General features: G+C 36.2%; 1 protein-coding gene across 1 annotated transcript in view; it reads left to right on the top strand.

The window, feature by feature from the left end:
- Positions 1-2,303: 2,303 nt before the first annotated feature.
- The window catches only part of AGMO (alkylglycerol monooxygenase), a 327,751-nt gene continuing 307,006 nt past the window's right edge, over positions 2,304-23,048 (top strand). The window contains exons 1-3 of the mRNA XM_004263480.3: positions 2,304-2,592; positions 4,803-4,933; positions 14,896-15,047. Coding sequence (XP_004263528.1) covers positions 2,467-2,592; positions 4,803-4,933; positions 14,896-15,047 — 409 coding nt within the window. The 5' untranslated portion in view covers positions 2,304-2,466. The remainder of the gene's footprint in view (positions 2,593-4,802; positions 4,934-14,895; positions 15,048-23,048) is intronic.

Here is a 23,048-nt window from a genome sequence, read left to right as displayed (position 1 = left end):
AATTAACATTTGTAGGGAGAAACAGTTATGACAAAATACCCTCCAGGATAAGTTGTTAGTGAGAAGTTGAAGGGAGGTGTGTATGTATTTTTTGAGGGGAAGGTGTGCTCCTACTTTTTACTTTATATACCTCTATGTTTGGATTTTTTTTCTCCCATGATGCATAATATTCGTAATTTCAAAGAATTTTTAAAGCAGGTAATAAAATACTGTGTCTAATACGATCACTTTCATTAAATATGTATGTCCATATGTATTCATTTATAATAGGAATCCCCTGAAAGTACAGTCAGCTCTGCAATATTTTGAAAGTACAAATTTGTTTCAACAGGATTAATATATTACGGAATAATTTGAGAGTGCCATCTATGTTTGTATGTGATTTTGTCAGGGATAAATTCCAGGTGAATGCTAAAGGTAGCGCCCAACTAAACAGAAAGGCTTAGGAAGACACAAAATGCACGCATCTGCACGCACCTTAAACATCTACCAGTGTCCCCAGTCTACCTGTGTGTTATGAACTATGGTATCCTGACCTCTGGTTTTACAACTTTCTGTATGATTTCAGATAAGCCTCCTCCCATACTCCACAGTAACTCACAATCTGCAACTCTTCCAAGGCCCGCTTCCATGAACAAAGGTCACGTCAGGTCTTTTTCAAGATGAAATACCATACTTATTGTAGTATTTATGCATTTCTTCACCGCATAACATGTGTCAACTACAAATTGGCACTTGCCATCTACCTCTACAAGGATTAAATCATGTGCTGCTGCAGCTGCTGACTTTCAATACCCCCTGAAAGGAGCTCAGGGTGGAGAGCAGAAATGAGGCACTCTGTGCTCTGGGAAAAACTGGCAGAACAGGTCTTCAGACAGTTAGATATTTTCAGGAGCCGATTTTATGAGCCCAATTCTTGTATCTCCTCATATCTAGAAAAGCACTAAAATCCTGTATGGCAACTTCTGTTCCTCGTGACTAGCAGTAACCATCACGAGACTAGCAGAAACCTTCTACAAAAACTATGTGCTTGATTGCATGTACACCCCTTGCTGAAATCACATGTATACTGACCTTCCCCCTTACGTCTTTGGAGCAGTTTTTCAGAGCTCTCTGAAGTGCTGTCTCCCGGGCTCTAGTCCTCATTTTGCCACAGATAAAACTTAACTTGCAACTCTCACGTTGTGCATTTTTTTTTAAGTCGACACATGCATGTGTAAAAGTGTGCTACCATTTTTATTAGGTTCCTATTTTTTTCTCCTTGTGGACCATTAAGACATTTTTGAGTATTGCACTCTAATCCCATTTTTCTCATTAGCCCCATGGTTTTTATTGCACAAACTTGCATAGTGCAGTGATTTTTAGCAACAAGTATGTCATATGACAGTGGAACTGATTATACATATATCAAAATGTTAGTAGTGTCTCTGGGTAGTAACTTATTTGTTGCTTATCTATAGTGTCTACTTATTTCTCCTAAAACAATCATGTATTAATAATCTAATTAAATCTACATAAACATTTTTAAAAGATGAGGTGGTAGCCAAAGCATGACCACAGCTTTTCTAGGTGGAGGGCTAATCAGGAAAGCTCTGCTTACTCACTGGTGATGCAACCAGTTAAGGGCCTTCTGGTCTACCTAAGAGGCACAGTCAACGTATACTCCTCCTGGAAAACAGAAAAGGTCTCTCAGCAGCATCTTAACAGCTTCTTCAGAGTCCCCGTTAGTGCTAAGAAGAATACAGATGTGAATAGTTGAGATCCATTAAACAATGCAAATCATGCAAGAAGCTACATGCCCCTAAATTGGTTTTCAAACATTCAGACATTAACATGATACACATCCAGAAATATATAGGCAGTCACCAGTAAGATATATTCAGTGCTTATTGACTTTTGAGCTTAGTCTTATTAAGTGAGATTAGAACACCTTGGCTTTTCAGGAAATGTGACTCTTTGGGGAGACTACAAACCTGAACACAATGTGAATTTCAAAAGGGAGAGAAAAAAATGTATTTTCCTCATGTGATTCGAGTTTTGAATTTCCACCCACTTTTTCAGAGCGAACTTTCACCTGCTATCACTTTTTTTCTTCTCCTTTCCAAGGAGGTATCATGTGGTTTTGTTTGTCTTTTTTCTTTTTTAATGATAAATTATTCCACCTGCTGCCAGACTCCACTGTTTATCCTTGATTTGGGCAGCAGCCCTTCCTCCCCTCCCCCTCCCCAAGTGCACTGTTTCTGGGACAGCGTCCCTGAACTCTGAACTTGTTCCTGATTGATCCTTGTATTTTCCTGTCTCTCCACACAGAATCTGCTGTTGGCTGTGCTCTGTGGCGCTTTGTTTTTAGCTGTTCTCTGACAAAGGGCTTGATCTGTGCAGCACATCTCGTCTTCTTTGTTCAGCCTCTGGCTTCAACCACAGAATCACAAATACTCTCCAGCTGGGAGTCAGACAAGGGCAGAGATGAAGAACCCAGAAGCCCAACAGGATGTTTCGGTTTCCCAGGGAATTCGCATGATGTTTTACGTGATGAAACCCAATGAAACGTCATTTGAAACCCTGGAAGAGGTGCCTGATTATGTTCAAAAGGTGAGACTCTTAGGTTGCTTCTGTGTCCTGGCTATCGTAAACAGAGCTTCACTGAACATTGTGGTACATGACTCTGTTTGAATTATGGTTTTCTCAGGGAGGTGGACGGACCTGGAGTCTGTCATACAGAGTGAAGTAAGTCAGAGAGAAAAACAAATACCGTATGCTAACACATATATATGGAATCTGAAAAAAAAAAAGAAAGGTTCTGAAGAACCTAGGGGCAGGACAAGAATAAAGATGCAGATGTAGAGAATGGACTTGAGGACACGGGGAGGGGGAAGGGTAAACTGGGACGAAGTGAGAGAGTGGCATGGACATATATACACTACCAAATGTAAAACAGATAGCTAGTGGGAAGCAGCCGCATAGTGCAAGGAGATCAGCTCGGTGCTTTGTGACCACCTGGAGGGGTGGGATAGGGAGGGTGGAAGGGAGATGCAGAGGGAGGGCATGTGGGGATATATGTATATGTACAGCTGATTCACTTTGTTATACAGCAGAAACTAACACAGCATTGTAAAGCAATTACACTCCAATAAAGATGTTAAAAAAACAAAAACGGGTGAGACTCTCCGGGAAGAGGCTACTCTTGCTTTTCTCTTAATAAGAAGTAAGTTAAACACATTTTAGGGTTTCGTTCATGTCCATTCTTCAAATAATTCTAATAAAAAATAATAGTTTCAAAAAAGCATGGGGCGGGCTTCCCTGGTGGCGCAGTGGTTGAGATTCCGCCTGCCGATGCAGGGGACACGGGTTCGTGCCCCGGTCCTGGAAGATCCCACGTGCCGCGGAGCGGCTGGGCCCGTGAGCCATGGCCGCTGAGCCTGCACGTCCGGAGCCTGTGCTCCGCAACGGGAGAGGCCACAACAGTGAGAGGCCCGCATACCGCAAAAAAAAAAAAAAAAAAAAAAAGCATGGGGCAAAAGTAGAATTTCCACTTGAATTGAACCTCCATGCAGTATGCATGACCATCTTCTCCTATTAAACTTGTCTTCTCTGATATGTTACTCCAGACTATGATAAAACTTTAAAAAAGTTTTCCTGGACACAGTGGCCTTACAAATTTAGCTGTTAGAAGCTCAGTAGCTAGTGGTTATGTGACATCACTAAACTTTGTAACAGTTGTGTTTCTAAAGGGAAAATTTGTCTACCACCTTCCAGGAACGATTTGCTCTTTATTTTAGCAGCATAGTTCTGCAGAATGAATACACAGCTGACTGAGTTCAACCCTGACTTCCCAAGTCTCAGCTTAAACCAAGTTTTCTTTGAAACTCAGGTGTTCAGAGGCATGTTGCACTCCGGTTCCTGCCTATGATTGGAAGTGGAAATATCCAGAATTAGAACTTGAATGTTTAAGTTCCCCACCCTGTCAAAGTTGTTCTTACAACACTTACTAGTTGAGATCAGAAATAGAAAAGAAAATGACATCAGAGAATATGTTCTTGGGAGTTCAGTTTAGAAAACTTCAGTACTCATGATCAGCTTCCAAATGAGTGAAACCTATAACTTTTTCAGGATTTGATATCACTCCTTCTTTCTGATTTTTTAAAGAAAAAAATGTGGTACTCGCATCTTCATAAATCATTTTTTTAATATTATGATACCAAACCTAGTCCAATATTTGTCATCAATTGTGGATGACAAGAATTTTTTTCTGTGATATAAAAAAAATACTGTATGAATAAAACTTGATGCCTAAAACAGGCATTTAAAATGACCTCATTCTCTGAAATACTCAGAAGCAAATATTTTGTTCTTACAGTTTCAATTTTGTGATTCCTGTAATTCTAATATGAAAAACTAGAATCATGTGCATCCTTAAGGAAAGCCTTTTAAAGTGGGCCTTAGGCATGTAGATAATAGACTTCTGATTATTGCACTTCTTTTCAAATGTATTTTTTTAGATCTAACTTGAAACACATCCTGCCTAATCTTTTTATTTTCTTGGCAGAATTATCGTCGTTACATCTATAGTTATATTTCATGTCCAAACTGGATGATAGAATTTGAGCATCTGTTTAGTGCATGTCTGAAATAATCAGATTTCTTTGCCTGTTGGGAGGAAATGATCCTCTAGGATAGGTATATACCTTTTCTGCTATGAACTATCACTCTGGGCCTCCCACTTTGGGAATGACTAATCAGGAAACTTGGAAGAATTTCATACCGAGCACAATAGCATCTCTTTTCTGCAATTTCCTTTCCAGGCAACTCCATATTTCATTTCCTTGATGCTGCTTGAACTGGTTGTCAGCTGGATTCGCAAAGGGAAGCCATCAGGTCCTTTGGACGATGCCTTAACATCCATATCAGCCGGTGTTCTGTCTCGGCTTCCGAGGTGAGTTAGCTGGTTAGCAACACTGAGTGAATAAACTGAAATTCTCCAAGTAAGATGGAAAAGAAACCCGTTGTATGGGGAATTGGTCTATTTTCACATACATCCCCAAAGAACTCAGTTACTGTCCTTATTTAACTTTTTGATGTTTCGTTCATCATGGATTTTTTACATTTGTTATTAAAAATATTGCTGTAAGTATTATTTATCTTAATTACTGAATTTATTGGTGCCTTCTTAAATTTTGTGCCCAAGACAAGTGCTTTACTTGTATTACGCTAGTCCCAGGCCTGAGTGATGTTCTAGTTATCTACTGGAAAATTAATTTGGCCTCAGGTAAATTCACATGCTGTAGCAATCTGGGGTGCAGACACTCCCTACTCAAAGTCATACAAAGCTCTGGATTACTACAGTGGTCTCTTAAGTGGTATCATTGTCTCTAGTCCTACTTCATCTACAGCCAGACATTTCCATAATGTGAATCTGGTGGAAACTCTTCATAGGTTCCTTATAGCCTGAGGAATATTTCTTGCCTGATCTATGGAGGCCTTTGTTTATCCAGCTTTGCTTCTGGTCCCTTCTTTCTTCTTCCCCCTTTGCAGTAGTTGTTCCCTCCATACTCTGCTACTTGCCATTACCCAGATGTCTCACGTGGTCATCCGAGTGGCCAAGTCCCATTCATTTCTTAAGTCTCACAAGCATAGACTTCTCTTAAAGAGTCATACTCTTCAGCAAATCTTGCCTGTTTTCCAACCCTATTTTAGGCACCACTTTACTATGGGCTCTATTCGCTGTGGAGTATTGTGCTTACCCCATAATAGAATTGTCACATGATATTAAACTCACCTGTTTGCCTCCCAGCCCTTCCTGCAGGCTTGCATGCAACTTGAGAAACAGAGGTGTTCTTTTAGTTTTAACTCCTATGCCTGGAATGTTGTCTGATACATGGTCGATTTTTTAAAATAAAAACACCTAACATTCCTGTAGTGTTATGTTGATGGTGAAGTCTGAGGATGAAGGGACCAAAAAACAGTAAACAATAAATGACCTACTACTGTTTAGAAAGTAAATTGTAATGTGTTTAGAGGAGATACCAATGAATGGAAGGCTCTTCAGTATATGAGAGTTTTCCAAAGAGCAGAGGGTGAGGGAAGATTCCCTTAGAAGTCTGTGCTTTGCGTTGCTGAAGAATGTTCTCATTCCTGCTTCCCACCCATTGCTTCTTTTACTGTTTTAAGAGCTTTACTTCTAACCAGTGCTCATTGCTTTGGAATGTTTGTACGAACCGCCCAGTGGGAAACCAAGGTGGATTTTTTAAAAATAAAATGAAAACTTAATGATATCTGAGGAAAGGTAAAATAATTTCATATAATTGCATAAAATTGTTTAAAACCTAAATGTAAAATATTTTTCATAAATGTTACTATGAAAAAGGTAGGATAATAGTTATAAAATAATAATAGTAATAGTCATCATAAAAGAGTCTCTAAAAAACTACTCATATGGTTGCACATTCCTGTCAGAATTAGAGAATAATATCTCAATTATTCTCAGTTAATTTCCAGAATACTCTAATTAAGAGTTTACAACTACCCATAATTTCCTCTATTTCATGTCTCCCTTGAATAGAACTGAACAAGAAATACATTCAACATACTCAAGGGACATGTATATTTGGGTATTGAAAAATACCCAGTTGGTTACAATAATTCACTCTGAGAAAGTTAAGTGTATAGGTTTATGGAAATTGGACGGTTGATGAACTGTCAAAATAACTTGATAACTGAGAAGTGCCCTGCAGGTACAATTATGGATCACATATTTTGTTGAGCTGGAATGAATTTATTAAGAACTCAGGGAGACATCAAGTTGAATGAATGCTTCAGCATTTCTTTTACTTTTTTAAGTTTGACTTTGGTCACAGTGAGATTAGATTCTTCTCTTATAATATTGTAACAACTAGAAATATAAACTGTATCCTCAGTACTCTATTTCTGTTCAACACTGTGATTAAAAGAAAAAAAAAAGGTACAGAGTTCTAACAGGAGACCCAATGAGTAAATAGATATTTCTGCTAAAAAAGAAACCCCCAAATATAAGGAAAATGGGGGGGGGAGAGAGAAAGAGAGAGAGAGAGAGAAAGAGAGAGAGAGAGAGAGAGAGAGAGAAAACAAAACAAACCAGTCCTTCAGGGATAAGCCTGCAGTTCTTTTTCTTCACATCCCACTACTCATAACACTCCTTAAGCTAACACAAGCTGTGAACTCTGGTGCCTTTTGAAAGAAAGGGAAAAGGTTGTGAACTTGAATTTGGAGCATATTTTTCTATAGTTGTATTTTGAATGAGAACAGCATCTTGCTTCCTTTTTGTTCACAATCCTAAATTATGAAATGTGGATAACTTTGTAAGTTTTATAAAGAATTTTATCTTTCATAGTCTTATGTGAAAGATCTCAGCAAAGCTAATTATTTGAAAATAAAATTTTAAAATATTTTCATTTACTTTGTTGCTATTAAAAAAATGCATAGATATAAGCAGAGAAAGCTGATCCTCAGGATGCACGCCCCTCAATCCCCTTTCAGCACAAGACGAGAAGGGGGATTTGACAGAAACTCTTAGAACAATATTTCAGTTGAAGCCACAGCATCAAGGGGAATCCTCCTGCAAATCGTTAACAGCTGAAGGTTAGATTAACACGGCATTGATCATACCCTCTCCGAGGGACTAATTTCACTTTCTATACCAACAACAGGGGCTTGCCACGTCCTTAAAATACATGATTGCAAGAAAAATGGTAGTATACCATTTGTTAATCCCTTTGTGAGGAATTATACTTTGGATAATAATTTGAAATAGGCATGTGGCCTCTGCAAAAAGAAGTTGGGGAAATCAAAGTGCAGCCATGAACATGTTTTTCCACTTTGCCATTCATGTAATGGAAATGCTGTGTGTAGACTTTGAGGAAAAACAATGTTTATTTGAGGATCTCAATTTCGTTATTACATAAAAGTCAAAGTACCTTGAAGATTGGTAGCATACTTACCATATTGATGGAAAAGATATATGTGTATCTTTTCAAATCTTTATGTAAGGAAAATATTCATCATAGACAAGATTGTACCTTGTTTACAAGCCTGTCGGACAGACCATGATATGTAATAAAAGTCCATCTGTCCTAAGAACCAGATTCTGGGCAGGCCTGCATCTGTTTTGCTCTTCTGGAATCCAGTAGGCAGACTTCCTAGTCAGAATGTAGTCCTGAAATTATAGACAGATATGTGTATTTATTGTAGTTAAATGCATTGTATCATATGCAGATAATCTGCCTTTCTATCAGTTACTTGCATTTGTCACTATAAAAAGTTAAACTAAACAAAATATTGACTAAATCAATTTTTAAAAATCTATCTGAAACTTCTGAAATATTCTGCTACTGACTGAAATGCTAATGAGTGAAAAATAATTACGTCTTTTTTTTTCTTGCTTGTTGAAGCAGAGCTCAGTTTCCAATCCTTCATTAGAAAATCGGGACTTCAATTTGTTACTTCCTTCCAATATTTCTGCTTTCATAAATTGCATCCTCCCCAGAGAAATTTTATTCCTGATATAAATATCTACAGTATGTTTGTTTTTAATGGGTTCATTTATTCTGTTGAAACAGCAGATTATAAATCAAATTGCAATAGGTTGGAGGGATAATTTAAGTAGGTAAATTTTCAAATGAGTTGGGGACACTCTACTTTTAATACACATGGGTCCCTGCCAATTTTTACTGTGGAACTAGGTCTGCAGTGTTAGACCAAAGGTATCTACAGTTTTACTGGCCATGACTGCCATGGAATTTTCCACTCCTGACAAGAAAGTTTCAATTCATAAAAAAAAAATAAAATAAAATAAAAAAAATAAAGAGGAGGATATTAAACTTCTTTGAGATACTTTTGACTCCTTGGGGTGGGACTAGAGAATAAAGGAAAATTGTGTACTGCATTTTTCCACTAGACTTTAGTAGCAGAGGCAATACTGTTTTTGGCAACGTGGGCTTCTGACAAACAAGTACCTGTCATTTGGGATGATGACTTTAGTCAACAGTTATTCATTGTCCTAAGTAAGAGATAAATTTATTTATGTAATGTTAATAATGGTATTTTATTATGAATATTAACATTTTTATTAACTTAGAAAATTATGAAACGAACACCCCATGCAAACAAAATATATCTAAAAAATCTGCTGGTTTGTTAGTTATTTTTGCTAGAGAGAATGCCCCCTTAACTTTTACATGTCCCCTTAACTTTTACCTTAGAAACCTTATAAATAGACTTTGTTATTAATGGTGTGACTTCAGAGCTAGCTCTTAGACTATCCTTCCCAAATGATGAATGCAAGCTTCCTTGCACTTATTAGTCTGGCTTTGCGTGCTTATTCAGTAGAGTAATTGAATTACTTGAAGTAATTTACTTCTTGCAAAGTAAAAAATGTAGCACATTTACTTCTTCCAGATCTACCACATTGTGTTTACAAAAGTCTATGGTTTTGCGGTTGTTTTAAAAAGAAATTAAATTAAGTGATTGTTTCATAAATGTCATTTCACAGTAGGAAATAGCAGTACAAATGTCTGCCTGCAGAAGGTAGAGCTTGTGTTATGTATTTTGTTATTACTGAGCAAAAATCAATATTCCACTAGATGGAGCAAAAGTGGCAGTAGCTTTACAGATAGAGAGTGCAAGTTCCTGGGCCAGGTATAAGAGATTTAGAAGTAAACAACGCAATTTATCAGAAAAATCAATATATATATAATTATGTATATAACATATAGTTATATATATATTAATTTATTTATAACTTCGTGAAACTTGTAAGGGTATTTCAAATGATCTCATTTAAATATTGGTTTATTTTCTAATTTATGACAAGATTTTTAGAAATAAAAAGTCTAATTTATTTTTTTCAATTTTGCATAATCTGGCCAAATTTCTCTAATGACAGTTATAAAATAGTACAAGTTGGCAGACGTCTGTGAACACTGAGTACGTAATTCAACTTACTCTGAAAGTTGCTTTGAAATTTTAACAGTTTGCAATGAGACCCTTACATCAAATTTCATTTGCTTGATTAATGATTAGAGCATGAGAGTATTTTGAGAGCTAGATAATTTTAAGGTCCATTCAGCCTAATGCTCTCATGTCAAATTAGCTGAGAGATAGTGAGATGGTGAACGACCTGTCCAGTGTTACCTTTCTCTACTTTCGATGATGGGAACATTCACACTCAGATGACTTTGATAACAGATTAGCTTTGTAATTCTCAATCCTCAAATACTTATTCTCATTTATTGATTATTGAAAAATTTCAACATTATAAGGTAACTTTATATTTTTAAAAATCCACCATCAGTACTGGAATACTATTTTGGTATCTTACCAGATTTTACAGTCAGTAAACATTGACAGGAGAGATTTTATTTTATATTTTTTATTTTTTGCGGTATGCGGGCCTCTCACTGTTGTGGCCTCTCCCGTTGCGGAGCACAGGCTCCGGATGCGCAGGCTCAGCGGCCATGGCTCACGGGCCCAGACGCTGCGCGGCATGTGGGATCTTCCCAGACTGGGGCACGAACCCGTGTCCCCTGCATCGGCAGGCGGACTCTCAACCACTGCTCCACCAGGGAAGCCCGACAGATTTTATTTTTATTGAAGTGTAGTTGATTTACAGTGTTGTGTTAATTACTGCTATACAGCAAAATGATTCAGTTATACATACACACACACACACACACACACACACACACACACACACACATATACATTCTTTTTAAAAATATTCTTTTCCTTTATCATAGGATATTGAATATAGTTCTCTGTGCTATGCAGTAGGACCTTGTTGTTTGTCCATTCTATATATAAAAGCTCACATCTGCTAACCCTAATCTCCCATCCCATCCCTCCCCCAACCCCCTCCCCCTTGGCAACCACCAGTCTGACAGGACAGATTTCTAGTGTGGACAGAAAAGCTTACATAAAACACATGAAAAATTAACTGTCTTTCATTTGCCAGAAGATATACTTCAGACCCAAGAGAAATAGCTATTTGGGGGGAATTTATAAAGAATATAGGACAAAATGGGAGGGGAGTCTCTACACATACAGGTTGTTAATTAGAGGAGTCTAATGCCTCCTTATATTTAGATTATTTTCTCAGTCTTGCATTCAAACTTAATGAATAAAACGGATCTAGCATTTGGTTATTCAAAGCCCCTGTGCTACCTAATTTCCATCTCCACATGATAAAGTAAGCTCACTATATATGCATATTACATATGTCTCTTTCTACAGGATAGGGGTTAGAGTTGTCATTTGAATTCCAGAGTGCAGTCATATGCTGGGATTGGGGGCTGGGAGAGAATGAAGGAATTGGGAAGAGAAAGAGGAAGAGGGTTAGTTTTATGATTCAAGGTCTGGTGGGAACATTTTTGAAAATATAGGTGCTATTTCCTGCAATCAAGGGCTTTCCAGAGCTTGATAATCATTTCCCAGGTGTATCTCTTGCCGAATTGTTTTTAGTTGTGGGCACTCCATGGCTGTTTTTTCCCATTTATGATGGAAGAGGATCATATTCATCTTGCTGATAGAGAACCGGGAATTTAATTCCCACAGCTTCTCCACTCTTTCCCTTCACCTTGAGGAAAGTTTGGCTTTGTGCTAAGGTGTGAAAAAAAAAAAAAAAGAAACAGCCTTGCCTGTAGTATGTAAGGCATATTTCAGCTCGATTTGTGTCAACCCTAATAAGTAAGTTGACAGAATAATAAATTGGGTGTCTGCTCAAGACCTGGCACCTGTACAGGAAATAAAGTATTTCAATTACAGGCAGGTTCTTTTTGTTTTACACATGGAAGTTTTCCAGGGACCCTCTTTCTATTATTGAAGTTTTGTTATCTGAAAACCTATTTCAATTGTCACTAGAAAACTGACAAGAAAGATAGCAGCTTTAAAAAGAGATACTGAATTGGTGGGACATTGATGAGGCAGGTGGCTGTATTTGCCCTCTTCACCAGTGTGTCCTCCCTTTCTTGTGCTGTGCCTGGAACCTAGCAGGCACTTAATATGAATTTTTTGAATGACTGAATGAATCCATGAATTGACCTGCTTTGACACCATGTAGTAAAGCGGATATAAAAAAATCTAGATTATTTCAACTTTCTATTGCATTTTCCCAAGTTTTAATTTTTTCTTTCTAGATCAGTCTTTTTTAGGGTTATCAACTGGGGCAGTTTTGCCCCTGGGAGACATTTGGACATTTTGTTGTCACACCTGGGTGGAGGGCTGTGCTACTGGCATCTAGTGGGCAGAGGCCAGGGATGCTGCTAAACCTCCTACAAAGCACAGGATAGGCCCCCACAGCAAAGGATCATCTGGCCCAAATAGCAGCAGTGTCTAACTTTAGAATTTCTGTTTTAGAAAAATTAAGTAATAATAAGTTATAATCATATAAGATTGATATTATTCACCATTTTTTCCCCTAAAACTTGAATTTTATGTGGTTAATCCTCTACTAATGAGTATTAAGGAGCAATTATAAGGTTTCATAATTTGGGTAATAGTTTTCACAGGACAGACCCCTACTACAAAGAATTATCTTGTCCAAATGTCAGTAATGACACTGTTCAGAAGCCTTAGTCTAGATGTGTAAGAATTACCAACCAAGCTAACATGCTTTAAAATAAAATTCGTTCTATTCCCCCTACCCTGATAAATAACCTGGATGACAAATTGGAAGACACATTTCAAATTTCAAGTTCTTGGATTCCTCAGAGTTCCAGAACAGGGTGAAAGCCCCTGGCCCATGGCCTGTGCTGTCTCATGAGGGACCTCACACACCTGTGTGTGCACACCCCAGACTGCTCGTCCGAGCTCTGTCTACACGTCCAATGAAGCCACTTTTGTCTACCTTGTCATGTTGAGGACTTTACACGCATGCATAGGTGGACCCTCTGGAGGCCTGGACCAGGAAAGAGGCCCATGCAGTCCTGAAAGCAGGCTCAGGGCCACTTGACAGGGGATTCTGGAAGTATTCAGGGCATTGCCTGAGTTGTGACAGGGGTGCTGGGTAGGTAGTCTCCTTGGATCAAGGACTCACAATTAAGGACAAAATTGCTCTTTCCAGCCATATAATTGTTGGAGGAGGTCGTGGAGAGGATGCGACCCTGGTTGACCTATAAGCTGAACTTTACTTCCCCTTCCCCTTTCCCTTACTCTCTCCCCTGTCCATGGAATGTAAGTTCCACCTACAGTCCCATGCTAACAGCTGTTTCAAGGATGCAGTCTTGAGAGAGTAAGGTGTTATTGAGACCATCTGGACTGAATAAGTGACTTGAACCCAGTTAAGACCTTTCTAGAAAATTTTAACATTCTGGAGTGTGAGTATGGACATTTACATGTCTTGCAGCCACAGAAGACAAACCTCCTCTCTAAGTTCCTTGTTTGTTAAAACTGCCACTTCCCAGTCTGGAGTGTTCTGTCTCTTTCTTTAGTTTCTTCTTACCCTCCGTGTATGGGGACCAATTTACAAACCTAGAGTAATCTTAAATTGAAAACTGAGTTTTAAGATCTGATGATGTGTAATCCTTTTTCAAAGTGTAGGTATTTGGCATTTCTATTAGTTACTTATATTAATGCTGTTGTGAAGAAGCCTAGTGTTTTATGTTACTGATTAAATAATAACTTGAAGGATTCAAAATGTGAGACAATTTTAAAGTTTTTAAATCACAGTTAAAGTCATATCATAACTAATGTCAACATTAGATTAAAAGTAAACATCTGGGTCTCCAACAAAACCAGTAACATGCTAATTCATAGATGATGACTATGTAAAGGGAAATACTAGTGAAATAATGAATTTTAACAATAAACTAATGAGCTGCTTCTTTGACTTTTATTTAAAGTTAGAATATTTCAGAACTTTCTCACTTGTTCATGGTTTATAAATAAATCTTTATTAAGTAGAATAATTCATTTTACATATGAGTGAAAAATATTAATGAAAAAGTCAGTTCAATCATATCTATAAAAGTGATAAAAGGAATGATTATCTTGAGTCTGATCCTAAATTTGATCACAGGAGATTTAAAAGAAAAAATACTACTCTTTATAAAATTGAAGTATATTATGTATATTTTTGAAATTTCTTGACATAAGAATTTATAGAAGCTTGGTAGAATATGTGGTAAGAGATATGCTGTCTGGGTTTTAAAAACAATTGTTTATTTCTAGGGAAAAATTATTCCCTTATATTTTGAGATCCATAGTTTATATTACTGTAAGAAATACTGATATGCTATGAGAATCCAATTTGTAGTCTTAAGAATAATATCTAGAAAACATAGAGTGTGTGTGTGTGTGTGTGTGTGTGTGTGTGTGAAAGAGAGGAGGGACTAGACAGGAGGAGAGAATAGAGTCAGTCAGAAGCAACTTTAAAGGCAAACTTTATGGGATTAATATATTTTAAGGCAGTAGTCATTTTGCAGTCCCTTTAAAAAATATGCTATTTATAATTTTCTACTTTTTACATTTCCTTTAAAAAGCACCCTTCTTGTGTTCTTTACTAAGATTTAGAAATGACAGTCACAGAAAATAAGTCATAGTTTTGTCATTTTTATGTTATATGGTTTCCATGAAAAGTATTTTTAAGAGACATATAAAGGGAACTTCCTCAATTCCATGAAATAGGAGAATAGTTGACATCCATGATGCCTGTTATGCAAAAGGAAACATCATGTGAATCATTTTGATACCAAGGAAATTGAGCCTCTTCAAAGGTATGATAGAGCAGTAAGAAGCCAAGAGAAAGGGGGAAAGGATTTTATTTTTATGTATGAACATATTAATTTTTAAATATTATCTAAAATGGTTTAGCATAATTTTACATCTAAAATATAGTATAATCATTGCTTATACATTGTATCTTTCCAGTTGGTTTTCCAGGAGCATTGAACTGACCAGTTACATTTATATCTGGGAGAACTACAGGCTTATCAGTTTGCCTTGGGATTCTCCATGGACTTGGTATTTAACTTTCTTGGGAGTTGACTTTGGTTACTACTGGTTTCATCGTATGGCTCATGGTAAGTTGAAAACCAAGACTTTTTTGATACTCAACTTATGTTGAACTGTGTTTGCCACATAGCTGGTATTCAGTAAATATTTATTGAACAAGTGACTAGATGAGTAACTTAGTTTATTTTACAGCATCTAAAGATTAATAATGAAATTTCATTTGTAATTTAAATGGAAACAATCTGAAGTCATTGTTGAAAAAAAGTGAAATTATAGAGGTACATTTTTCACACCCCTTGTATATAATTTATTTTTAAAACCATTTAGAAAGTGTTGACTATAGCATCACTCCACACCCCAATTATCAAGGGTCTTTCAGAAGAGCTTTGTAACAGCATGGAATCCTAGGTAACCTGCTGTCATATGTAAGCCTGATTCATGTTCTTGGCAGTATTGCCATATTTACAAATGAAAATGCAATCAGCTAGGCATTAGCCATAATGCACTTTAGTGTGACCACAGCTTTGCAAAATTTCTCATCTGCTACAAAGCCTTCTTACGGTACTGGTTCACTGAACTTGCTTTTGGGGATTCTTGGCCACACCTTCCAAAGAAATGTTTTGTTATGGAATGGAAAATGGAAGAGCATGGAGCTGTCTAAATCTCTCGTGAGATAAGCAGAAATTGGAGAATGATTGTAGAGCTAAGATGAACAAGTGGTCTCTAAGGAGGAATTAGGCATGCAAAATATTGCTGAAGGGAAACGGAGGAAAGTGCTAATTTGGAAAAACTACTGAAGAGCAGAACTCAGGATTTCAGTGGGTAGTTGGGTTGAGTGGGTGGGGAGGAAGGAAGGAAGAGGAAGAAACCTGGAATAATAATAAAAAATAGATGGGAGGTGGAAAGAAGAGCTCTGAGATCAGGGTGAATAACTGAGCTATGTGTGTAGGAGTATGTGTGACCAAATATCCTTCCCAAGCAAGGATGAAGGAAATAGGAGTAGCATGGACAGCGTTATGCTTAAGGCAGTTAAACTTTAAACATGGCATTATTTTGTTAAGCACTTTAAACATGTACATTTAATGAGACTATAAAAAGTGTTAATTCATTAAAAACTTTGTAGTGAACAGATAAACTAGAAAAAGTTATTTATTTTGTGTATGATAACCTTTGTCTTTGAAAATAATAGGTCAGCTCCTTACATCATTTCCTTATATATAAATGTAAGAGGATACTCCCAAATTGAACATGATTAAGAATAAAATAGGATTGATGTGGTAAACTTGGTATTTTATTTCAAAATAGTAGTTTTCTCCCTAAAATAAACCCATTGGCAATTTTCCTCACTTTCTATGCAGCAAATGGGTAATGCAGAAAGCATTTACATTGTATTACTTAATTTCAGGAACCTTCTAATATCACACTGTCCTGTATAGATGTGTGTGTTTGGAAAATGTGCTAATTTGCTTAATATTTGAAAGCCCATTATAACAGGAAACAAAGAACCAACAGAATATTACCAAATATAAAACTTTAAAAAATATGTTGATTGTAAGTGCTCTCAGGGAATAGCAATAAAGTAAAATAATATATTAAAAACATGGAATCAAGGCTGTTTAAAGTATGCTTCCCATTAGAAAATTTTGAACCAAGTCCAGTAAAGGCAGGCATTAAAAAAATCTGAAAACCTTCTGGAAAAACACTCACCACTTTCAGGCTATGAAGCTTACTCATAAGTTCAAAGACTTTTGACTTGTGATGGAAAGCTAGTTGGAAAAAAATGATATTTCACTGTGCAAATATATAACATAGTTATAGACTATATTCCCCACACTGTACATTTCATACCCATGTCTCATTTATTTGAATCTGGAAGTTTGTACCTCTTAATCTCCTTCACCTACTTCTTTCCTCCCCACCACCCCCATCCCCTCACAACTACCTGTTTGTTCTCTGTATCTATAACTCTGTTTCTGTTTTGTTATATTTGTTTTGTTTTTTTAGATTTCACATATAAGTGAAATAATACAGTATTTGCCTTTCTCTGTCTGACTTATTTCACTTAGCATAATACCCTCTTGGTCCATCCATGTTGTCACAAATTGTAAGATTTCATTCTTTTTTTTTTGGCTGAGTAATATTCCATTATGTGTATATATATATATATATACCACCTCTTCTTTATCCATTCATCTATGATGGGTGTTTAAGTTTCTTCCATTTCTTGGCTATTGTAAATTATGTTGAAATGAACATAGGGATGCATATATCTTTTCTAAGTACTGTTTTTGTTTTCTTCGGATAAGTACCCAGGTGTGGAATTGCTGGATTGTATGGTAGTTTTATTTTTAATTTTTTGAGGAATCTCCATGTTGTTTTCCATATTGGCTGTACCAATTTATGTTCCCGCCAACCGTGCACAAGGGTTCCTCTTTTTTAACATCGTAGATAACACTCCTTATTTGCTGTAGTTTTGATAATAGGCATTCTGACTGGTATGAGATGATATCTCATTGTGGCTTTGATTTGCATTTTCCTACTGATTACTGATGTTGAACATCTTTTCATGTCCCTTTTGAACATCTATATGTCTTCTCTGGAAAATGTTTATTACAATATTCTGCCAATTTTAAAATCAGGTTGCTTTTTTTTTTTAATGTTGAGTTTCTATGTTGAGTTCTTTGTATATTTTGGATATTAACACCTTATCAAATATATCATTTGTAAATATCTTCTTCCATTCATTGGTGGCCTTTTCATTTTGTTGATAGTTTCTTCTGCTGTGCAAAAGCTTTTTAGTTTGGTGTAGTCCCATTTATTTATTTTTGTTTTTGTTTCCCTTGACTGAGGAGACACATTCAAAAACATTTTTTGCTAAGACTGATGTCAAAGACAGTATTGCCTATGTTTTCTAGATTTTTTATGGTTTCAGGTCTTACATTTAAGTCTTTAATGCATTTGGAATTTATTTTTGTGCATGGTGTGTGAGAGTAGTTCAGTTTAATTCTTCTGCTTATAGCTGTCCATTTTTCCCAGCACCATCTATTGAAAAGAATATCTTTTCCCCATTGTATAATCTTGCCTCCTTTGTTGTAGACTAATTGCCCATATAACTGTGGGTTCATTTCTGGGATCTCTATTCTCTTCCATTGATCTGTGTATCTCTTTTTGTGCCAGTACCATACTGTTTAGATGACTTTACCTTTGTAGTGTAGTTTGAAATCATGGTGTGTGATACCTCCAGCTTTGTTCTTCTTTCTTAATATTGTTTTGGCTGTTCAGGGTTTTTTGTGTTTCCATACAAATTTGTCTCATTTGTGCCAAATATTTTTGCTCAAAAGGAGAATTTGAAAAAGTTTCTGTTACTAAAGGCATATGATGCATTAGCAAATAAGATCTACGAGCAAAGACATTTTAGACCACAAAAGGCCAAATCAATTGGAATCTATCCTCTTTCACTTATTAAACAAGTGTAATTGTGACTGAATTTAGTGTCATAATATTAAAATCTACAATAAAAGAGACTAAGCATGGTGAAGTACTAGGAAAATACTCTAAGTGAAAATTCCAGCAAGAATCATTAACTAACTTAGAGACTTCTTTCTATGATTATAATCTTTTCATTCATGCATCTACTCATTCATGCATTAACTTTTTCAACAAATGTTTAATGACCATCTATCTTATACGAACCCTATATTAGGCATCAGAGGTAGCTTGGATAATAACATATGTGAACACCAGTTGTTCATTTTATTATGGGTAAAAGACATTAACAATTAACTACAATAATGATAGGGGAAGTGCAAAGATGATTTTGGAGTGAATTCTTAAAATTCACAAAAGAAACTTTGTCCTTCTCATTGGCATTAGTTCTTAAATTTCCAAACTTCTGAATATGCTGATTAACCTTTTTCAAAGTGGTTATATAAAAACCAAATGGAATTATGTTAAAAACTCATATTCCTTCACACCCCAGGGGATATTCATTGGAGTGAGGTCTCACAGTGTTCCTCACCTCAGTACCAAGACCCAGCTCTACCCAATAGCCTACAAACCCCAGAGTTGGAAGCCTCAGGGCAAACAACCAGTAAGACAGGAACACAATCCCATTCATTAAAAAAAAAAAAAAAATGAGATGGCGAAAAAATATGTCACAGATGAAGGAGCAAGGTGAAAACCTACGAGACCAAATAAATGAAGAGGAAATAGGCAATCTACCTGAAAAAGAATTCATAGTAATGATAGTGAAGATGATCCAGAATCTCAGAAATAGAATGGAGGCATGGGTTAAGAAAATACAAGAAATGTTTAACAAAGATCTAGAACAACTAAAGAACAAACAAACAGAGATGAACAACATAATAACTGAAATGAAAAATACACTAGAAGGAATCAATAACAGAATAACGGAGGCAGAAGAACAAATAAGTGAGCTGGAATGCAAATGGGTGGAAATAACTGCCGAGGAACAGAAAAAAGAAAAATAGACTGAAAAGAATTGAATACAGTCTCAGAGACCTCTGGGACAACACTAAACACACCAACATTCGAATTATAGGGGTCCCAGAAGAAGAAGAGAAAAAGAAAGGGTCTGAGAAAATATTTGAAGAGATTATGGTTGAAAACTTCCCTAACATGGGAAAAGAAATAGTCACCCAAGTCTAGGAAGCACAGAGAGTCCCATACAGGATAAACCCTAGGAAAAACACACCAAGACACATATTAATCAAACAAACAAAAATTAAATTCAAAGAAAAAATATTAAAAGCAGCAAGGGAAAAACAAAAAATAACATATAAAGGAATCCCCATAGGGTATCAGGCTGATTTTTCAGTGGAAACTCTGCAGGCCAGAAGGGAGTGGCAGGATATACTTAAAGTGATGAGAGAAAAAACTACAATCAAGATTACTCTACCCAGCAAGGATCTCATTCAAATTCGATGGAAAAGTCAAAAGCTTTTCAGAAAAGTAAAAGCTAAGAGAATTCAGCACCACCAAACCAGCTTTACAGCAAATGCTAAAGAAACTTCCCTAAGCGGGAAACACAAGAGAAGAAAAAGACCCACAAAACCAAACCCCAAACAATTAAGAAAATGGTAATAGGAACATACATATTGATAATAATGTTGAATGTAAATGGATGAAATGCCCCAACCAGAAGACACAGACTGGCTGAATGGATACAAAAAAAGACCCATATATATGCTGTCTACAAGAGACCCACTTCAGACCTAAGGATACATGCAGATTGAAAGTGAAGGGATGGAAAAAGATATTCCATGCCAATGGAAATCAAAAGGTAGCTGGAGTAGCAATTCTCATATCAGATAAAATAGACTTTAAAATAAAAACTGTTACAAGAGATAAGGAAGGACACTACATAATGATCAAAGGATCAATCCAAGAAGAAGATATAAGAATTATAAATGTTTATGCACCCAACATAGGAGCACCTCAATACATAAGGGAAATGCTAACAATCATGAAAGGAGAAATTGACAGTAACACAATAATAGTAGGGAACTTTAACACCCCAGTTACACCAATGGACAGATCATCCAAGCAGAAGATAAATAAGGGAACACAAGCTTTAAGTGGCACAATAGACCAGATAGATCTAATTGATATTTATAGAACATTCCACCCAAAAGTGACAGAATACACTTTCTTCTCAAGTGCACATGGAACATTCTCCAGGATAGATCACATCTTGGGTAACAAAACAAGGCTTGGAAAATTTAAGAAAATTGAAATCATATCAAGCATCTTTTCTGACCACAATGCTATGAGATTGGAAATCAATTACAGGAAAAAAACTGTAAAAAACACAAATACATGGAGGCTAAACAGTGCACTATTAAATAACCAAGAGAACACTGAAGAAATCAAAGAAGAAATAAAAAAATACATAGGAACAAATAACAATGAAAACACGGTGATCCAAAACCTATGGGATGCAGCAAAAACAGTTCTAAGAGGGAAGTTTATAGCAATTCAATCTCACCTCAAAAACCAAGAAAAATCTCAAATAAACTATCTAACCCTACACCTAAAACAACTAGAGAAATAAGAACAAAGAAAAGCCAAAGTCAGAAGAAGGAAAGAAGTAATAAAGATCAGAGCAGAAATAAATGAAATGGAAATGAAGAAAACAATAGCAAAGATCAATAAAACTAAAAGTTTGTTCTTTGAGAAGATAAACAAAATTGATAAACCCTTAGCCGGATTCATCAAGAAAAAAAGGGAGAGGACGCATATCAATAAAATTAGAAATGAAAAAGGAGCAATCACAACTGACACTGCAGAAATACAAAAGATTATAAGACTACTACAAACAACTATATGCCAATAAAATGGACAACCACGAAGAAATGGACAGATTCTTGGAAAGTTACAATTTTCCAAGACTGAACCAGGAAGAATTAGAAAATATAAGCAGACCTATCACAAGTAATAAAATTGAAACCATAATTAACAATCTTCCAACAAACAAAAGTCCAGGATGATGGCATCAGAGGCGAATTCTATCATTTAGAGAAGAGCTAACACCCATCCTTCTCTAACTCTTCCAAAAATTGCAGAGGGAGAAACACTCACAAATTCATTCTGTGAAGCCACCTTCACCCTGATACCAAAACCAGGAAAATATATCACAAAAAAAGAAAATTATAGACCAATATCACTGATGAACATAGATACAAAAATCCTGAACAAAATACTAGCAAATGGAATCCAACAGCACATTAAAAGGATCATACACCATGATCAAGTGGGATTTATCCCAGGGATGCAAGATTTCTTCAGTTTACACAAATCAATCAGTGTGATACACCACATTACCAAATTAAGGAATAAAAACCATATGATCATCTCAATAGGTACAGAAAAAGCTTTTGACAAAATTCAACACCCACTTATGATAAAAACTCTCCAGAAAATGGGCATAGAGGGAACCTACCTCAACATAATAAAGGCTGTATATGACAAACCCACAGCAAGCCTCATACTCAATGGTGAAAAACTAAAAGCACTTCCACTAACATCAGGAACAAGACAAGGATGTCCACTCTCACCACTCATATTCAACATAGTTTTGGAAGTCCTAGCCACAGCAATCAGAGAAGAAAAAGAAATAAAAGGAGTACAAATTGGAAAAGAAGAAGTAAAACTGTCACTGTTTGCCGATGACTTGATACTATACATAGAAAATCCTAAAGATGCCACCAGAAAACTATTGCAACTAAGCAATGAATTTGGTAAGGTTGCAGGTTACAAAATTAATACACAGAAATCTCTGGCATTCCTATACACCAACAAGGAAAAATCAGAAAGAGAAATTAAAGAAACACTCCCATTTACCATTGCAACAAAAAGAATACAATACCTAGGAATAAACCTGCCTAAGGAGGCAAAAGACTTGTACTTACAAAACTATAAAACACTGATGAAAGAAATCAATGATGACATATACAGATGGAGAAATATACCATGTTCTTGGATTGGAAGAATCAACATTGTGAAAATGACTATACTACCCAAAGCAATCTACAGATTCAGTGCAATCCCTATCAAACTACCAATGGCATTTATCACTGAACTAGAACAAAACATTTTACAATTTGTAGGGAAACACAAAAGACCCCAAATAGCCAAAGCAATCTTGAGAAAGAAAAACGGAGTTGGAGGAATCAGGCTCCCTGACTTCAAACTATACCACAGAGCTACAGTAATCAAGAGAGTACGGTACTGGCACAAAAACAGAAATATAGATCAATGGTACGAGATAGAATGCCCAGAAATAAACCCACGCGCACATGGGCACCTAATTTATGACAAAGGAGGCAAGAACATACAATGGAGAAAAGATAGCCTCTTCAATAAGTGGTGCTGGGAAAACTGGACAGCTACATGTAAAAGAAAGAAATTAGAACACTACCTAACACCATACACAAAAATAGACTCCAGATGAATTAGAGACTTAAATATAAGACCAGACACTATAAAACTCTTAAAAGGAAAACACAGGAAAAACACTCTTTGACATAAACCATAGCGAGATCTTTTTT

This window comes from Orcinus orca, chromosome 9, assembly GCF_937001465.1.
Source record: "Orcinus orca chromosome 9, mOrcOrc1.1, whole genome shotgun sequence".
In the NCBI taxonomy this organism is placed as follows: domain Eukaryota; kingdom Metazoa; phylum Chordata; class Mammalia; order Artiodactyla; family Delphinidae; genus Orcinus; species Orcinus orca.
The sequence above is the reverse complement of the archived record's forward strand: the minus strand, read 5'-3'. Positions and strand labels throughout refer to the sequence as shown.